The sequence below is a fragment of the Falco punctatus genome, assembly GCF_963210335.1.
Source record: "Falco punctatus genome assembly, chromosome: 6".
In the NCBI taxonomy this organism is placed as follows: Eukaryota; Metazoa; Chordata; class Aves; order Falconiformes; family Falconidae; genus Falco; species Falco punctatus.
Window position 1 is genome coordinate 43959360 of NC_137585.1, and position 20984 is coordinate 43980343.

At 39.3% G+C, this 20984-nt stretch overlaps 1 protein-coding gene across 7 annotated transcripts in view; it reads left to right on the forward strand.

Annotated features, from left to right (window-relative positions):
- LOC308065436 (uncharacterized protein) overlaps positions 1-20984 on the forward strand; it is a 250785-nt gene that overhangs the window by 52656 nt on the left and 177145 nt on the right. For 3 of the 7 annotated variants that reach the window (XM_080391412.1, XM_080391414.1, XM_080391416.1), the window contains exon 2: positions 1-20984. This exon is cut by the window's right edge and continues 10645 nt beyond it. The exons of 1 other annotated variant lie outside the window; for it this stretch is intronic. Coding sequence is in view for 1 of the 6 variants with exons in the window: in XM_080391418.1 (XP_080247544.1) it covers positions 85-112 (28 nt within the window). In the remaining 5 variants the exon portion in view is untranslated. 3 more of the 7 variants (XM_080391413.1, XM_080391418.1, XM_080391415.1) reach the window with 3 other exon arrangements.

Consider the following 20984-nt stretch of genomic DNA (forward strand, 5'->3'; position numbering starts at 1 on the left):
AAGTCAGCAGAGAATTGCCCTGAGGCTAAGCAAAAAACAGCCTAAAATACAATGATTGTGAATTGTTAAATAAAACAGAACAAGATGAATGTGAAGTGTCGCCATGATTCAGGTATGTTTTGTAAAGCTTCTTTGTTATTTGTCTCTTCTCATAACACTAACATTTTCCAAGCCATTAAAATGCCCCTGGCACAGCCTATTAGTGTTGAAGAATGAAATGGGTATTTTCTCTTCAGCATTATTCTTTTACAAATACAGGTTTTCTACCAGTTATGTGAACTGACAGACATTAAGTACTAACAAATTTTCTCCTATATCTCCTGATTTGGAACCTGAACTGGTTAGGACCTTGTCAGTCAATGTGATGGACTTGTATCACTAAACAGTTAGAAAGGGTTTTGAAATGGGTAAACAAGCAGAATATGTAACTCTAAATCTGATGGTGCCCATCAACTTCTCCAGTAAGGCATTTTTTCCATGTGTTAGACTCATTTATTGACCTTTCATGCTGTGTGTTTCATGCTCCCACCAACTAATGCCAGCCAAAATTTTCAGTTAGAAATGCAGACCATCTGAAGAAAAGGCTATTTCTTTTCACTTACATTTCTTCCTCATTTATTTTTGTAATTTATTCAAGGACTCTGGAGAAATGCGAAGACCGTATTATGCCCAGTTAATTTACAGCCCTCATTTTTATTGGGTTACTGTGAATTCCAGTTTTTAAATCAGCCTTGCTATGTCACAAAAAGACATGTGTGCACATCTTGAGTGCAGGGCTAATTTTGTATGAAAGTAAGTGCTAGGATGAGGTGCTAGAATGCTAATAGCGTATTTGTAAGTTACACAGCAGCAGAGCTGACAGGCGAACAGATTCTGGCATGCCATTTCAGACTGTTTTGTCACAAAATTAGCTTTGTGGAAATGTTGTTTAGTGCTTTGATTTTGGTGTTGTGGATTTTTTCCTTCTTTTTTTTTATTTTTTTTTTCTGGAGTCTTCTAAATTGAAATTCATTAGTTGAAGTTTCAAGTCCTAATGAATCCAAATCACTTTTTACTGGTTTTCTATTTAGAAATGTTTCCTAAGTGTGAAGGACATGGGAGGCCAGGGGACGTCAAAGTCACAGTACAAGATATTTGATGTAGTCATTTGTTAATCATTTGTACCTAATTTCTGCTTTGATTTTGCCTGGCTTCTGTCTCCAACCATTTTTATTATTTTTTCCTTTCCTCTTTGGAAGGCCCCATTACTTTCTTTCTGTGCAGTACATGGTAACTAATCCTTAAGCAACCATAAAGTTTTGGTCTGGTTATTAATTAATTTTTTATCAACTACAAACTCCAACACAGAGTCACCTTGTGTTGAGTAAAATGCTTTTTGTCTGACAAAAGACAAACAGGCAGTTCACAGACACATTATCCTGGAGCCTGAATGAGCACAAGAGATGGCAAAAAGCCAGTCCCCTCAGCTGCGGTATACCATGCTGGGGTCACTGAGGATTTGTATCTACACGCTTATTCTCTCTTAAAATTGCTGTAACCATGTAGGGAATTATTTAGAAAAGTTGTAAAAGAAGACACAGCAGCCCTTTCAGGGCAAGGAGCAAACACCAGTGCATTGTCTTTGTCTTCGTGAAGCTAACAGGGAATCTCATGTTGGTTTCAAGAGGGCTCTCATATCTCCCATGGTCACCTACTTCTCTTTCCATTGCATTCCTCCCTTTCACTAGACCATTCCACTTCCTCCAAAAGGTCATGGGATCCCTTTGATTTGCACCAGCCAAATGTTTTATTTTAATCAGTTCTGGGCAAAGGATGCAGGGTTGGTTGATTTGTTTAGCCTGTATCATTTTACTTAACACTGGTCAAGCACAAACCTGAAAATTAAATAGCTGACAAGTAGCCCTTATTCTTCCAAAGCCTCAATTACCATAACATTAGCAAAGCTGCCTGAAGCCATACTTCAGGGGCAGCTGGGTTTTGGCAGCAAAGCTGGCTTATGAGGATTTATTCATCCGCCATCCATCCCACTGCTGATGCCTTTCCCTCACACCCTCAGTGCTATGGAAGGCGTAGTTGATGGGGCCATACTGCACATGACAGAAACGGTTAAAAGAAGGACCCTCCCCAAAACAACCCTTCATTTCAGTGACCCCACAGTCAGTGCAGTGCCACACTGCACTGTGGTACTGCTGCGCCAGTGGGAAAATGAACCGTGATGTGATGACAGGAACAAGCACCTGTCAGGTGAGTCAGGTGAGGGAAGCAAACCACTCAGCAACAACTTCAAATGGCTTCTCCTTCCTCATCTGTGTGCCATGGACCAGCCCTTGCAGGAGACCTGAACTGTGCCTAATGAAAGAAAACAGTGTACATGCATAAAAAATGAATAGAGGGCTCAGGATATTACCGATGAAATAATAAAGTAAGAAAAAAGGATTTTATGACAGCTTCACAGAAAAAAATAATGCGTAGGAACGAGGTCTGACCTCTTCAGGGCGTATTATCAATATTTCATGAGAGTGTGATGAAAGGGAGCATTTAGCAACACTGTTAAATTTCTAACAATATATACCTGTGTTAAGCAACACAAATAGTAGCTTGGACTCTCAGTCTGTGAAGTTTTTCAAGGAATTCAGAAATCACCTGTGTGAGACACATAAAATTGAGACTGAAAATGTAGTGTTTAAGGTCACTGAGTGGAGTTTTATTAAATAAAAATTCCACAGCAATGGCTTAAAACAAATATTCATTTTGATAGCTTTCTGACAAGGAATGTGCACAGTGTGCTAAGATATATTTTAAGTATCTCTAAGTTTTACCAAATTAAATGTGTCTTGGACTTGAGCATTTCCCTCCAGGTAGAAAAGATTGAGCAGTATGCTTTCAGGTTTAACAAAATGTTGAAGAGAGCTGATTAAAAAAATGAGAAAAACTGTTTCTATCTGAAAACACAATTTCATTGAAATGGAAATATGGAAATATTTTGAGTGAATAAATCAGTTATAATGAAATCCTTTGGGGTAAATCTTTCAAAGGAGTTGTTCTGATAACATAAAAATACTTTATTTTTACTCCTAGCTCCTTTTGTTTAGGCTTTTCAGTCATATTACAATATTATCTTCTATAATATATTCCACAATGTATCATGTACTATATAAATTAAGAAGATTGCTTTTTCCTGGAAAATAAATGCTTCAGTAATGCTTAATAGTTAGTATTTATTTCTGAACTTCATATTCTCCTGGAAGTTTCTGATGAGAAGTAAGGCATATATCGAAACACTGAAATTTCCTAGAGAATAGGATTCCATAACTCCCACCACCTTTGATTTCATGCGCAGTCTTTCCTTGGTACTCTGAGTGACATGCTATCCAGGATCAAGCCTGCTGATTTTTACAGTAAATTACTCTTTAAAGGAGATACCTGACCACATTTAAGGGCCTTTCCATCATTAGCGAATAGCTGGGGGTGGGGGGATGGGGGGGGGGGGGGGGGGTGCAGGGGGGGCGATGTCAGCGTGAGAGGAGTGAATGAGGACTTATCCAACTGAGATCTTTATTAGCCTGGGAACGTAATTAAACAAACACATTGCTCATGACATTGGGTGAATTAACAGCCTCTCAGCCTGAATGTATTCTGTCTGAAGAGATGCTTTTCCATAAAAAATTCGCCACACTACCCTTATAATATGGCCTGGAAAACCACCCTCAGGACTAAAGGAGACAGTCAGCTTTTGTGCCGCCACAAATTGCCCTCTCTGCCAAGGTAACAAGATAGGTTAGTGGAGTGAATCTGTGATGGGAGCAGTGAGCCACCAAAGAATGCTTGAAAGCAGTAGCCTGTTTCATATAGATTACTAAAAACTCACAGGCATTCAGCTGCAGGGGTTTGTGGTTGCTGCCCAGCCAAGTGCAGTCAGGTTGACGACTTCAAGCCCTGCACCGTGGGGTTTTCCAGGAGAGCACTCTGCCAAAGAGGAGTGGCACTCTTATCAGTAGTTTGGGATTATTTCCCGTCTGCATGTGTTTTCATAGCTTTTGCTTAATTTACATTTCTTAAAAGTCTATTTTACAAATATACTGCATCTGCAGTGATGAGTGTAAATGCCTCATTTGTTCCTGAGACTGGATTGTGGGATCCCATCTAGCAAAAATGCTAATGAAGAACAAATACTTCCTTTTTTCCTGAGAGAAAATTTAATTCATGGAAGTGCAGCACTTCTAAGTGCATTAACACCTGCAGTACAGTAAAGAGGAGTTGGCGGTATCCAATATTGCCTTCTAATCAGTTATGCAGAGGAGATTTCATTACAGGGAAATAATGGCAACATTTACCAAAATCAATGAACTATATTGTAATTAGAACTGAGTGAAGTTTGTGTGCATATATTCATATATGTATATTTGTGTGTATATATATGAATGAAGTATGGTTATATATTCATATTATGTATATGTATGTATATAATCATATGCTCAATCTCTTGCACTCTGTCTCTCTCATATATAGAGAGTATATAATAAGACTATACTATATCTTCTAATTGAGGTGCCCCAGTGTGAATTTTTCACAATTCCTTGGCATGCAGTCAGTTCATGCAAAGATCTTCAAAATCTCAAACTGGTTCCTCTCAGAATCAAAATCAACTTTGACTCCTATAGTACAAGTTCAGCTGCAGTGCAGATGGTCTTTTCATGCTTAAAGGGGTCTTGTGGTTATTAAAGAAATTCTACCTTGTCAGGAAAACAGAAACTGTAAGAAAATGTAGGTGGAAGTGGGGGATGAAGTAAAGAGGGAAAACAAGAGTCAATGTAACAGAGCTAACAAAAACTTGTAAAACATTCATCTTTTAAAAGATAACTTTGGCCACAACAGATAATATAGAAAATGGAAAGTAGTGAATGGAATAAATACTGTGACTAAAGCTGCAGATTCATAAAGGGGATGAATTCTTAGCCACAGAAGAATTTGAATTAGGTCAGGAAACTATTAAGACCAGCTATATATAAGGATAAAAATGTTTTTAAAAGTTTTTAGAAATGTAGCTGAATTCACCGAAATTCACTGGTGGGCTAAGTATCTTGTTCCCACTGATTTCCTCAGTGGAGATAATGGGCATCTTTGACACCTTAACATGTTCTTTAGAACATGGTCTAATTCCCTGTGAAGTCAGTGGGATAGTAGAGGGAAATAATCACAGTCTGGACAAACAGCAGCACTGATATAAAAGTTCAAAGTAGAAGGTAACTGAAGGGAAAGAAACAATATTTCTAGATCCAGAGACAAATTAGCTCTCACTTTGAAGCATGTCAATGTGGAGTCACAGAATCAGAGAATGGTTGAGATTGGCAGGCACCTCTGGAGATCATTTAGTCCACCTCCCTGCTCAGAGCAGGGTCAACTACAGCAGGTTGCCCAGGCCTGTGTCCAGCTGAGTTTTGAGTATCTCCAAGAATGAAGACACGACGGCCTCTCTGGGCAACCTGGTCCAGTGTCTGACCACTCTTACATGATTCTTTTCTTTTTTTTCTCCATTTAAGTGGGATGGCCTGTACTTCCATTTGTGCCCATTGCCTCTTGTCCTCTCATTAGGTACCACTGAGAAGAATTTGACTCCATCTTTTCTGCTGGAGGCCAGATCCTCCAACCTGAACAGTCCCAGCTCTCTCAGCCTCTCTTCGTTATGTCAGATGCTCCAGTCCCTTAGTCATCTTTGTGTAATATTACTTGTGATAGGCTGGATGGATGCGCTGAATGTGATCCATGCCAGTTTTCTAGGATCTGCAGCTGTAACTCTGTTGTTTAAATCTGGCCATTTGTTCTCGTGGATCTCCGCTTTTCTTACTGCAGCTCAGGTGTCCGTCTGGGTTGGACATTGCCGTTACTGTGGAATTGAGCTCCCTGGAGAATAACTAGTTAAGGCAACAAAATACAGAACAGTACTTTGTGCTGGCCTTCCAAATACGATACTTGCTCCACAACTGTGATCAAAATTAATAAAGAGTGTGTTTAAACCGCCAGGACTAAGTATCTGAGCTTTCAGCCTGTGGCAGTTCTATGCACCCTTCTTGGAGTTGTTACTTCTTGTAACCTGAAAACTTGAAACTGTCATGCTGGTTAGTTACAAAGTATGCTGGCGAAGCTTTCTTCACAACTGGTCCAGGTAGAGATAAAAATCTGGCATTAGCTCTTCCCACACCATTGTAATGAAAGATAGAGATATGCAATTGAACGTTTTGGACAGCCTAGCTATAAGTGTACTCAGTTTCAACTTTGATGAGCTGCACTAACTGCCCATGTGCATATGCTTAACCAGTCTGTTTGCAAAGTGAAATGTGATCAGTTAAACTTCAACAGAGGTGGTTTAAGCTGATACATACTCCTTTGCAATTGTGACAGCTATGCCATATATAGGGTTTATTATACCAGTTTATTAAGCTGCCAAACCCTATAGGTTTTACTTTCCTATGTGCTGACATAGTGGTATTTTTACTAATATAGCTTGACTAGGGTGGGTATAGGTTCAGTATCATAAATATGCACACTCCAGTAGTTTATTCCCCTCCAGTTTAGGAATATCTTCTAGTGATAAGTATGTAAACACACATATAATTGTGTTTACATACTTCAGTGCCACTGTAACCCTGCCCAGACTGGGAAAGGCTGCTGCCTTAGTTTTGATTCTATCAGTATGGGTACAGCACTGTAATTTTTGCCCTGTCTGATTCTTTTTGTCAGAAAGTGGTGAGAATGAAAAAATGCCAGCAAGCTAAACCACTATCTAATAGGCCAAATTGAGACCAGTCTGTTCATGATTAGTAACTGGTGACTGATAGAACACAAATGGATTCAATTTATGCCTTTAGCAGATATATTAATTCATGTATGTTCTCCATATGTGAGGAGATGTGACCATTTTCCAAAGTTCCACTGTATCCAGCCCATGAATGGCAAACCATCATAATAATGTTTCCACAAGAAGGGCCAAATGTATATATGAAGAATAAATATTTTGTGAATGTGGTAAATGGCTCATGCATGGGTAGCTACTGTCACAGTGTGGACACGAGAGAGGACTGTGTCATGTGCAATTGCAGTCACAGAGCGTAGACCTGTCCTCTGTGTGTAGCGGTGCAGGAAGGAGAGTAGACATCCTTATTTCTCATCAGCAGTTCTGTGCTAGGAAAGGTGCATGGGAAGTCCATAAGAAATTCAATGGTAACTAAATTTGTCTTCTGTCTTTCTTAGAAGACACATCCTGTTGGAGAGAGAATAAGGGGAGAGGAAGACTTCCTGCTCAATGAAATTATGGATCAGAAATTTAAAGCAAAGAGAATAACACGCTTTCATTTTCCTTGGCCTGGAAGGTATCAACATGTACTTAGAAAAGAGTGAAGTAGGAAACGGCACAGAAGAAATAACAATCAGAAAGTAATGAGTTTTTTCAGAGTAATTTTTCTTAAATATACATTTCTTGCATTATTCATGTTTGTTTAGCAACATGAATTATGCTAACTGCTTATAGCTAATTACTTCGTTTGAAAGCACCACCTTTTGCATAATGCCCTTAAGCTCCGATTGTGCAAGGATTTATGTATGTTTTTAACTTAATGTACCCTGGACCTTATTCCTAGTTAAACTGAGGCCTTTTTACATCAATGTAATGAATGCAAATGCACTTGACGACTACTTTTAGACCAGTCTTGCTACTAGACCATTTTAGAGAAACCAGAGAGTGAGTAAATAAATCACAGACCCTGTGAGTAGCCCCATTGATTTCAGTTATGCCATTCACAATGGGCTGTGTGTGCCTGTCTGCCTGTGCACGTGAGCGTTCATATGTATGCGTCTCTCTGCAGAATCAGGTTACTCTTACGTGTGTGACCTCTATTATGGATGGAACCTAAGTGAGAACTCGTGGTAGTCATATCCTTCAACTCTTCATATTAAGTGCCATATAATGAGTTGCTGCTCCCCTTCCTTAATGATCAGAGATTGTTATTGCCTCTGGGTTGCATGATGAGATGATTAGGTTTTATTCTGAAATCTGTTATGTATGGTCCTTACATGTAGTGTGAAAAGCCCTGGAAGTCTACCATGGAGTATGAATTATCTATTCCTGCGCCTAGATAGCTACAAACGTTGAAGGTAATGCTGCCCATGTGTGACCCTTTGCAAAACACCAAATACACCTTTTCATCTGCATTTCCGGTACAGTTAATCACATTGTGGAAAAGATTACACTAAATATATCATCAAGACCAAATCATTAACCAAATGTCTCTCAGATGTGTCAGTGAACACAGGGTGGAATCCAGAGATGATGTGTTTAATAGACTTTGAGCTTTCAAGTCAATAGTTACTCCGATTCTTCCATCCATCAATACAGTCAAATGCTGTATTTCCAAACAAAGCTTAGATCTGACAGCTCAATATTTGTATGTGATCAGAATTGTAATTATTTTAATTTGAATGTTAATTAATTTATGTTTAACCGCCTCTTGGGATTGTGATCCATCTGGCCTGGTTTCATGTCTCCGGATAATATTTATTTGTGGTCTGATGATGAACACAAGGTGTGTTTATATATTTTTAAAGAATATCGTTTAATATCAGAATTTCTGATGAAGACTACTGGGTATTTAATAGTGAATCCATTAATTTCATGACCCAAATCTGCACCTCTGTTATTCTTTGCATCTACAGTGAAAACCTGAGTCAAGGAAGTTTCTCATGTGTACTACTAGCACACATAGGTTTTTAAAAAGCATCATGGGTTAGACTCAGATTATTTATACTGTTTCCACAGCCATTTAGAGAAAGCAAGGCATATGTGTATTAGTTTAAATAGATAAAATTCATAACAAAGGTAATGGACTTTTGGGAGGAACAATCTAAACTACTCACACATGACTGAGTTTTAAATTAATGGCAAGCACTGGAGTTATTGTGGACAGCTCAATAGAAACATCTGCTCAGGCACAGCCCTGGCAAAATAACGAAACAAACGATCATTCAAGACAGCTCCCCACCTTTCTGAAGCTGTGGGATCGAAATGGGATTCAGCTCACTAACCTCAGAAATTTAAAAGTTAGACATCTAGTGTAAAGAAGTTACTGAAGCTCTTTCTGTGGTCAATGGAGGGAGACTAACCTCTGGAGGACAATCCAGCTAGCTAAAGTATGTCTGAAGTAAGTGGAATTAAGTGCCCTTTTGAGGTGTCATCTTTTCCACCAGCTGTAGAAAGGCAAAGCAGTTGCTTTACACAAGAGGTCTAGCTTCTAAATAGATAAATCTGTGGAGGATGTTACTGCCTCCATGCCTTGCTTCTCAGCCCTTTATTTTGCTGAAAAATTGTGGGGCTTGGCTAATAAGTTCTTGGCAGGTACAAGCAGGTCAGAGTGTGGTCTCCACAATGCTGTTATGGATACTGCACTTATCAGGCTTTCCATGTCAGGAATTGTAGCTGTCCTCACAAACTGTACAAGGAGTCAAGACTTTGTTGTTGCTCACCCCATCCAGCTTGGACCCTCCTGACTGAGAGGTTCATGGTCACAGTATGCCAGCGCTGCTTTCCTCTGTTAGTCAGCATTCCTGTTCCCTCTACATTTTCATAGTCTAATCAGTTAAAAATCTGAGGGCTGACTTGTAGTTAAGTTGTTGAGTTTATTATTGAGGATAGCCGTGTTCCTAACTCCTCATCTGATCTCATGGATTAACGTAGCAGTAAATCACAAGAAAGGTATGCAATTTCATAAACAGGGGAGAAGAATGCTGTCACAAAATCTACTAATAATACGGATTATGGATTCAGTCTCCTATATTTCATACCTCAGTGACAGTTTCATTCAGGACCAGTGGGAGCTCCTTCCCCCAATGGCGATGGTTTTTCAGTGGTGTTCTAACAGTGAACAGAGATTACTATTCACCTCTTTTTAATTTTGAATATTCAGAAGAACCTTTGTAAAACTTCAAAGCAGGTACCTGGAAAGAACTTGTGCAGGAAGTAAACATTTTGGTTTCTGGCTTGCCCATTCCCACTACAGACAAAAAGATTTACAAGGTTCACAAGAAAAGGAAAATCTTTTTTAAAAAAATCTTTAAAATCTTGGCTACCTTTAGCTGTTAACAAATGTAATTTGAAGCTCCTTACTTTTAACATGACATATGAATATACTACATGAACGTAACAAGTGGCACATCTTGTACATTTTCAAACCTAATACAAATAAACCCAGTGCCCTGTGAATATTGACAGAGGTAGAATTTCCATACTGAAGGGTCAGGCTGTTTGTTCTAGTTAATCTGTAAAAGCTATTACACAGTACAGCAGTTAGCACTGTTCTTCCAGCTGCTAATGGCTGGTTTGGCTTCAAAAGGTTCTGTGTGCAGCCTGTTAGGATTGATAAATACACAAATCAGCAAATTCTGTCTGGGTATTTTCAATAAATTGGAGGGCAAATGCAAACAGAAATGTAAATTTCAAGCTATTGTACCTCCTTATGTCTCTACAAAGGTACACCAGATTGTCCATTTGTATATGTTTTCATTCATTTGCAGAAGGCCTTGTAAGTACCCACATGCTTGTGTTAAAATATAATGCAAAAAAAACCTGACCAAAACCGACCAACCAACCAAAAAAAACCCAAAACCTCAAGGAAGAGACATAAATTCTGTAGTCATGTAGTTATGGGACTAGGGCCAATTTATGATAAATGCCATATAACTAGGTATGAATCCGATGCAAGGAGAGGAAATTTTCATAAAATGCATCCAGTTTCACTCCCATGATATTGGGATACATACTGCATACTGACAGTTCTCAGCCAGGCAGGACAAAGAAATAGAAATATCTGGTCAGATGAATTCTGATATAAACTGAAAAAAGATACAGGACAGCAAGACTACAGAATTTCATAGACAAAAATTAGGTTATTTTGTTTTCTCTGCAGTGGAATTTTCTTGCTAACTTCAGACAGCAACTTAATCAGATCTGAAGTAGCTCCAAAATAGTTTCATAGCAAAATTAAAATAGGGATAAGTTTAAATTAGAATTATATCTCACAAGCAAATCTGTACTTGAATAACCTAGAAATAAAGTAAACAAGAAGAATATCTAAACAGCTTTGCTGTCAGGCTGCTGTTCAGTACCTTCTTGTAGAAGGGCAGAAGAAACTTGCTTACTTTCACCCTATGCAGAAGACCATGGAAATTCCAATTCGCCACCTGGTATGTCATTGTCAATTGTTCTTTTTAAAGCCAGGATTAGTAATTATGAATTTTAAAAATGACTGATCGTGCAAATCCTGGATCACTTTTATTCACACCCAAAATCTGATTCAAGAGCCACCATGCCTTTCTTACAACATTTAAGCAAACTCATCCTGCCTTTATAGTAGAAAGACTACAAGCTGCACATGAAAAACAACTCCTCTTTAAGCACAAAAGCAGATTAATTTTGGAAAATCCAAGTTGAGCTTCATGGTGAGCACATTTGTCTTTTCACTCATGGCTGTAACTCTGAATGAAGTTTGAAGGAAGAGCACTCTCCCTTATCAGTACTGTGGGTAGCACAAGGGTATCCTCACTTTTTCCTGCCCAGTATATATTCAGTGTTTGCCTCAAGGAAGTTGTTGCTGGTCCTGACTCCAGAGGCAAAGATGTCTTTCACAGCAGTTCTTTTGCATTTTTGCTTTTATAGTCAGAGGTGATTAAATTTTTTGCCTTCTGAAAATGAGTAGTTAATTTTCTGAAACCTGGGAAAATAATATGGAAATATTTTAACAGTGTATGTCATGGCCTTGAAATGTATACTTTACTCAACAGAAATATAGTTTCATCCAGGGACTCACCTCCAATATGTAATATTCATTGTTCAACATCTGCATGGATGCATCACACTTAACAATGTCAGTTAGTTGTGAGACAAAGGTAATGTCACATAGCAGGCGATGGCGCATTGTACATGATGAACAACCATGGAAAAGTGTCAGTGATATAACCAGAAAAAGAGTAGTTCATGAGTGTGTTGTAAGTTCAGACTGAGCCACAAGTGAACTGCTTGGCAAATTGGTTTTTTCACTTGCACAAATATGAAACTGCTGAAGATGTGCAGACTAACAAGACAGTATCTGTGATGAATAATTCAGCTGCCCAACTAGCCAGAAGTCTGCTTAATGTACCGATTGAAATAAATGGAAATGTTTTTCATTTGTTGACATATGTTATGTGCAAATTCAAAGAAAAAAGAGGGGGCATCATGGTTGTGACTTAGTGAGGCTCCAGGAGTACAATACCCTGGGAAAAGTTTAAGATCATATCTGTTGAGTTTGTTAATTTTCAGCTGAGTATCATTCCTGTCATAAACTCCGCATGGGTGAGAAAAGAGTCAAGTGGCATTGTGCAGCTGCTGGTGTCTCTAATCTGCACTCTGCTGCAAGCTCTTAAGCAATTAGCTTCATTTTTGTAATTATTTTTGATCTGTGGTTTGGGGTCTGCAGAATATTAGGAGCTGTTTCAACAGGCATCCATAAAAGGGGTAAGCAGTGTTATAGCTGGAACATATGACTGAATTAATTTTCTCTCAGAACACCTGGAATCAATATTATCAGCCAAAACCATGTTGTGTCCTGTATTTTTTCCATTATCTCTCAATTGTGCTTTATGAACCCTGGGTGGTATAATGATGAATATTGTGACAGGAAAATGGATTTGCCGGGTTGAAGTGACACTGTACAGCACAGTGATACACACAACGCTTTTGTGTGAATCTGGGAGATATTATTTATTAATTTATTTATTTGCTTTATTGTATGTATCTGCACTGTAGTGATGCTGCATTAAACTGTAGTCCCTAGTGAATAATATTCCAACAACTGTTTCTAATCAGTGGAAATAAATTGGACCAAGAGTTTGTGTACTTGAAACAGAAAGAAGATATCACAGCAAGGTTGGACTCTTCAGCCACTGAGAAAGAGAACAGAACGAATTATGAGTCATTGCATTAATGCACCAGCACATTGATAATTCACTCAAGGTGGTGCGATGCTGGGCACTGATCACAACTGCCTTTGTGTGAACTGTGATTAAGTCAGCAGTTATCACCCCCCCAGTTTATGGCATTGGCCCAAAATGCAAAGGTGATTAGTGCTGTATGTATGACAGGTCAGTAGTTTTCTCATGGTTTTCAAGAACACCTGGTGATTCCAAGCCCAGGAGAAGGATTCAAATGGTTGAATTATTCTGTGTGTATTCACTCAATAATAAAATATGTTAAAATATTTGAAAAAAAGCTAAAATATATTTAATTTCCCATATTTTGCTACCACAAGAATCAATTTCCCAAAAAAGGTATGGGAAAATGGACAGTGGGGAATTTCTCTCCCAGTTCTTCTTTAATTCTGTACTTTCAAATCTGTAGATGTGAGAGATTTCCAGGCTTTTAACATGCAAAGGCTTTCCTTGGTAATTCCTACAGAATTGCAACAATGGACTTAGTGCACTTGTCTGTCTTTGTCTCACCCATCATCCATTCCCCATTATGCTCTTTGGATTCATTAGTTGTAGAAATGATAAACTCATGATGTAGAGTAGCAGAGGATTTGTGATAGTTTGGAAGGTATTTGAGTACACACATTTAAAAAAAAAATGTTGATGTTTACATTAGAGCCCTCTACCTTTTAAGGAACTGTAATAGCATTACTTGTTTGAAATGAAAGCTATTTGTTGTCTAAAGCTACAGGGTCATTTTTGAGTCCGTAATGATGAATATATCAAGCCTGCTTTTGATTAGGTTTTGAATGTGGAAACATAATATACAAGTAAAAATCACAGCGAGTCTTTATTAAAATGTGTTTTCCAGTGCTTTAATACATCAAAAATGCTTACCTAAAAGTTGACCATCAACCATACCAGGGGTAGCATGTGCCTGTTCCCAAGCTAGCAATCATTTTAAATGTACCCCAGTGGATTTACTCTGCCATGTCTGAATTAATTCTAAGGCTGTCCTGGTCATGGTTTCCTATGAAAGATGCCCATCCTGAGAGGATCCCCATACATATTAGCACTATACAGCCTCAGTACTACCTGCCATCTGCTAGCCACCACATGGGAGATCCCCTTGAGTGCTTTCCATGGTGCAAGCCCACTGTCATCTCTCAAGGATGCAATATCACATGGGTACCAGCTCCAGCCACATGCCGGCCAGTCCTGAGCCCTGAGAGAAAGACTGGAGACTCCCACTGTCCATATCAGCCTGGTCATATCTTGGCAGTACCCTAAGTTTGCCTGTTGGCCTCCATGTCAACAGTGGGTTGCTGTTTTCCAGGTACAAGCTTCAGGAATCTCTTCACATGGCTTCGTTCCAAGAGTTGGTATGGAGTACAGAGCTGAAGTACCTCTTTCTCTAGGCCCAGCCTCTTTCAGAAATAAGTATCACCCTTTGGGTATTTGGTGTGCCAGACCTGTGTGGGAATAGATGAGCAGTTCAGTACTGTCAAGTACCTTCTGGTGATGTTATTGAAATTTTGCAAAACACTCCTTAACTTGCCACTGTCCATGACATCCCAGTTATCATCACTGGAGTCTGGAAAAGTGAGGTGTCATCTGTGCTGAGATTATTAATGGAGCTGCTCACGGTTCTTGTGATTATTTCATCTGTAAAGGTGCTGTTCCACCTCAGGCACAGGAACCTGCAGTGAATATATGCATATGTACATAACAACCACACCGGAATCTCCCCGGCTCTCTTGTGGTGAGTAGAGCACCCTTTTGCCTCTCTCTTCTCCCACTGCTGATATATGCTGACACCCGTGGCATCATCAGCAATGGCATTAGCTTCTGCTGCCACAGGAACTTGTGGGGGTGACCTGACAAGCGCAGAACCTAAAAGCAGTCCAGCTGTGCCCATATGTCCTGCCAGCTGTCTGGGAAGGGCACTGCCCATCAGAGCAGGCTGGTGGAGAACCAAATCTGATGACCTTCACAGTTTGTGTTAGAGAACAAGTCTCCCTGAAGGAGAACCCATGCACCCTCGCTCTCACACCTCAACCAGCATCCTTATGATTACTTGTGAAAGACATTTACCGCTCACCAGAGGTGCTTGGTGGTGGCTTCCCATCCTTAGCTCTAGTTCCTTTTAATAGAAACGTTTTCACAAGGTGCCCCAGCAGCCAGCCGTTGTTCAGACATGCAGACTGAGCTGCCAGTGACTTAAGTCTCCCTCTTCTCCCATACATCTGAACCTGGCTCTGAGCATCCCGCCAGCCACAGCTACATATTACTGCCAGAAAAAATCTGAGTTTGTTTCCTGCAAATATTTACAAGGGTCTTAAATGTCCTCTGAGGCCCTAGTAGCTTCCCTATGGAGAGATGACACAATAGAGAAATTACCGATTAAATAAAATGCAATTACCTTCTCCTGTAGTTCCCAGAACAAGGATTTTCTGGGGAACCAGCCAAAGGACAGAACAGGAGAGTGGGCAACATGCTGTAATCTTTCAAGCCCAGAGCACGGGGAGGTCCATAGTCAGATTCCCAGAGCACTGTAAAACCATCCTGTGTATCTTGTCTCCCCTCCTTAGGAGGTGAAGCACTGAACCTGGCTCCAGATACTGTTTCAGCTCCTTCAAAACAGTGACTGTGTACTCTGCAGCCTTCATTCCCTGTCAAGTATGCAAATTGAAGTTTAGAGGAGGTTTTTGTCAGAAACAGGCTCATCCTGAATTTCCCATTTGGTTTCTGGATAGCCTAATGAAGAAAAATTGAGCAAAATGCCATAGGCATACCATAGGGTAATACTGTGATAAAGTAACACAAGTGACTCAGAGGCTACCATAGTAGGTTTTTTGGGTTTTGGGGGGGGCTGTTATATCCAAGGTCTGAATGCTGCAGAAAGCAATGCAAAAAAAACCAATGAAAAAAACTAGATATGCAGGCTTTGTGATTCACCACTAAACAGCTCTTTCAAAAATCTTCTTGTTGTTAAAACTGGTGTTGCCACACTGGTGCAGAAATTATATACTGTAGAAATAAATCAGGCACCAGGAAACAAGATCAAAATTATAGATCCCAGAAACAACAGGATAGATCACTATGGCTAGCTAACACGCTCAAAGAAAAAAAAATAAATTATGGATTCTTGACCTACATTCAAGTAAAATGCTACTTTTCAACTGCTCTTAAATCTTTTTTCAGCTTTATTCTAGAAAGGGTATTGCAGTTTGTAAGAAGCTGGAGCACATCTGCTTTGGTTTAAAAAGGCTGTGATTGCAGAATTCTAGACAAGACAGAAATTTCTGTCTTAAATGGTAAAAACATTCTTAATCTAGAGAACAACCATTTTTTAATTATTTTTTTTCTGTCCAGGAAGAGCTGCTAAACACAGAGAAATTATTTGCAATTTATATCAAATATCTGTTTTGCCACTTTAATTATAATACATTTTTTGCTTTTCCTTTTCTGATCAATTGTGCATTGTTCCATTTTTCCCTTCTCTTGTCTTTACTGGGACTTGCTGATTGGATCCAGTTTGTCTTCTTTGAATGCTACATGTTAATTCCTTTCCATGTATCTGGCTTCAATGTCTGTTAGTCCAGGATTCTGGAAATGAAATGGCACATATTTACCTGTATATTCCAAAAATCCAACTAGAAGAAATCACTTTTCCATGTTTTAGGCTAGATCTAAAGGAGTTATTTTCTCTGATGTTAAAATTTCTGACTCATTCACTCTTTTTTTGGACTCACTTGGTATGACTTTTCAGAGTCACTGAATCTATCACCACTCCTGGATATTCCATAGTTAATATTAATCCTTCCATCCTTTGCTGGACAGGGAATGACTTGTTCAAATCACAGAGCAAAGTAATTATTCAGCTGGGCATAAAATGCAAGAATCCAAGGTTGCTAACTCTTAAAACTGTACTGTGAATTTTGTGATAACAAGTAGGTCTTTAAAAGTCTCCAATCTTCAAGTCTTGTAAATGTGTGACAGCAGAGATCCATGAGAGTCTCAGCCTTCACTCAGTGTGAGCCCACCTCAGGAAATAGAGGTGAAAGAGCTAGACACCCAAATGTACTTCCTATGGCGTTTATCAATGCTGTTTGAAAACACTTTTATTATTCTGGGGGACCTGACACACTGCGTTTAGGCACCAGGCGTGTGATGGTGCTGGTGGTGCTGATATCCGTTCCTTCTGTTGTTGAGACTTTCAGTGTTTGGGAGCCAGCGGTTTTACCAATTCATCCAATCCTAATCAGGATCTGCATCTGTTACAGGAACTGTGGGAAAAATCAAGACAAATTCTCACTCTTAAATGTTTTCTGTTTGAATTTAGGGGCAGCATTTTACTGCAGATTTCTTCATACGAGTGAGGCTTTTTTTAATGCTTGATGATGATTTATGAAGCCACAAAACCATTCAGCACAAACTTGTTCAAGCACCATAGCGATAACTAATGCAATTAGCACATTTGAGAACAGTGAAAATTGCAAAATAAGCATGCATCAGTCACTAAAGCAATAGATTGATTTTTCAGTGTGTGTTTCAGTGCTTTTATCAATACCATGTGTCAGTGCTTTCGGACTATGTCATTCTCCAGTCTGCTCTTTGCTGGCTAAATGTCAATAGAAAGTATAATATCTGAACTTATTAGTGTTTTTAATCAACTATAAATAATGTGCTACTATTACCAGATACTATTTGACAGTCAAAGAAGTACAGACAAGCATGGAAAAATGTCAGTGATAGAACGGCATGAATTATATTAAGCAATTAATTTACCCATTTCTGGGCCTTTTTTCCTCCTTTTGCAGGCACCTTCCTTTCACGTACTGCCTTCTTTCCTTCCCAGAAGGGTCAGGAAGACAGGCAGATCACATACATATAGATCATTTCCTCAGCTTGCTTTCAAAACTGTAAAACACTTCTTTGAGTATTCTAACTCTGATCCACCCAAGAGATAATAAATAGCTTTTGTTTTGAATACTTGAGTAATGTCCCCTAGTGTCAGCATGTGGCTAAGTTTAACCAAACTTAAATAGGAACGAGAGACCTAAAATAAAATTCTGTAATACATGAAGCAACTAATTCAAACATCCATCTGTGTTAAATTTCAGGATGATGGTTTTTTTCTATGTTAAGACTAGAAATGTTATCAAGGGGAAAAGCTGGGTTCAAGGTCCTCTGTAGAGTATAAACATTTTCATACTTTTGCTTAAATGTACCATCAGTAAAAACACAGATGAAGGTCCTTCACTGGTATAAATATCAGTTTCTTTGATTCCTGTGAACTGCAGAAAAATTATCCCAGGTGAGGAACATGTCGCTTGTTAGCCAGAACTCTGCTTCATCTGGATGTGAAGAAAGCTGACCCAAAACTGGAATAGTACATGCTGGGATTTTTTCGTTGAGCGAAATCCACAATTTAGGACAAACACAAGATGAACAGAACAGTCCGTTAAAAGACTTTAACTGAATATAAACTGAAATAAATAAAAGCCTGTCTTCAAAATGCAGAACTTTTAAGTTAGTCCTCACTGCAGAGGATTGAGCAAGTCTCCTATGAGACTATGGTTTTCTTGTTCCAAATTTTGAAAATCATGAAGAGACATTTTTATATATCATGAAGGCTTTACAATAGATAATACTGTTGTATAAATTATTTGTAAGTCTATGAATTATAGAAGCATTTAATCCTTTTCTGTAAAAAATAATAATTAAAAAAAAAAAAGGAAAAGCTACAGGCTTGATGAATGAAGACCTAGATGATAAATCTTACTTAAGTTAGGCCAGCAATACTCAAAACACATTATTTACTGACTGGCTGAGCCAAAGCATTATTCTCAAGAGAATGTTTTGCCCTTTTAGTAGAGTTAAATAAGTAGTGGTAATAATATTTAGAACAACCTTTTGCACAGCAGAGCAAGAAGATGACTTTTGCTTGGTAACTGTTTAACTAAGTCCAGCTGCTTCTGTCACTTGGGAGCTGAGTTTCGGGAGGGTAGCAGCAGCTTCTCTTTGAAGTAAGTCCAACAGGCCTCATCAGGGACATCTGTGGTACTCAAGAAACCCTGAGAATGCTTTGGGCCAGCTTAAACTTTACCCTTATTATATAGGACCTGAAATAGGAGCTATTTGGGGATTCCCTAATTAGTTTTCATATTGATCATTAATCTGCAAAAGTCAGGCGGGTGGTGTTGCTTGCAATAACCAGTTTTGTGCCGTTTGTACCTTCCTGACATTTTTTGGTGTACAGTTAGACTCCAAGTGTTCCGGTGCTTGGATCCCCTTTCCATTATTTATAGGCAGGATAGCTCTACCAGGGAAATCCTGGCCCCAGCTGAAGTCCTCCATGGCTGAATTGTGACTGTGAAGCTGTCATGACTGTTCTGCTGGGACCAAACCTGCAAGTCTTTCAGAGAAGACAGATACTGTAACAGGCTCTGTGGCTGGATATTAGGCAGGAAAGCAAAGGATGAAAACAGGGTACAAGAGGAAAGCTGAAGGCAATGCCCAGGTGGGTATGGCAGAGGGAGAATGTGCTCCAGCCTGTGGGTGGAGGACAGGCAGTGGATGAAGAACTGTAGTACTTCAGTAACTTGTTTCAAGCTGAAAGGGCAGTGTTATTGTTTATATTGAGGAAAAATGTGAATTTTTACCATAAGAAAGGGGTTTGGCTCCTGAACATCAACGCTCCAGTGTTTGTGTGGGGTGCGTGTCCTGTATCTATGCTGTCCTCGCGTGAGTCTGGTGGCCTGCATCCAGCTGTGAATGGAAGGGAGCTGCCGCCAGGAGGGCATCTCAGTGAAAGCATGCCATTCTTTGAAAGGAAGCCTCTAGATGTCCACCTGGAGAAGGTGTGTTGGTGACCCTGAGCGGAGCTGTTCTGTGAAGGCTGAATACACTCGAGAGAAAGGAACGGTTTCAGACGTGCTTCCCAGGTCTGTGCCTGAGCAGTTATTTCCTAGCTCTAGGCAGCTCTATGTGGGTTTGATTGGATTGCCATACTGAGTCACCTAATTCTTCCCCTATAAGGATTGCAGGCATCTAATTCTGTGTTCTCAGCTATCAGCTGGTTGTTAAATGCCAGGTAGAGAATCTTTTAATTCAGAGACACCTCCGTCCTGTGCTGTATGTGACCAATGGGAAGAGCAGTCCTGCCCTCAGTCCCTGTGGGGCATGCCAAGAGTTCAGTCATGCAATTCATTTCACAACTGTGTAAAGATCAACCCTGCAGAGTTTATTGTAGATTAAAAGTAGAGATTAACCTTAAACTAGTTTGGCCAAATTTGATGATTTAAGCAGCAGTAAGTTTTTTTGTTGTGTTTGGATTTTTTATCAATCACATATTTCTATGGTTAACGTAGTTATAAATCTTTTCCAAAAAACCCAGTCAGATAATCATATACTCACTATGATCTGTGTGTTTACTGTCAATTTTGCAAACCTGAAGGATGAAGACATTTAAAATATTGTGACTAATCTGTTTTACTGAGGAATCCTTTGCATTTATGGCATTTCTGCTGGGGATTCTGCCGAGGACTTTCCAAGGTTTGGCCCCAGTGTAGCGTCAGTGAACTCTGGACCAGCACTGTGGCACTTTCTGTGGTGGTGAGATTGAACTTTTACTTTATTTATACTGCCTCTGATACTGGAATGATGTTTTACATTGTTAGTTTCTCCATACAGGGAAAAATGAACCTCCCAGCCTATTTGCATCCACTAGCAATAAAGACCCAATTTAATGAGAAAATGAATATTTGGACTTTACACTTTAGCCAGCAATATATCATTTCTAGCAGCTGTGCTTTTTATTCACTCTGACTGAAAGAGCTTCAATGACAGCAGCCAGGATCCTCCCCTTCTGTTCAGTTTTTCCATAGAAGGCAAAATGAAATAGATGACTCTAAAGATAGGCCAGTACTATTTTAAGTCCTTTCATGGGATCATGCCAATAAACAAAAGAAAAAACCCCTCATTCCTAC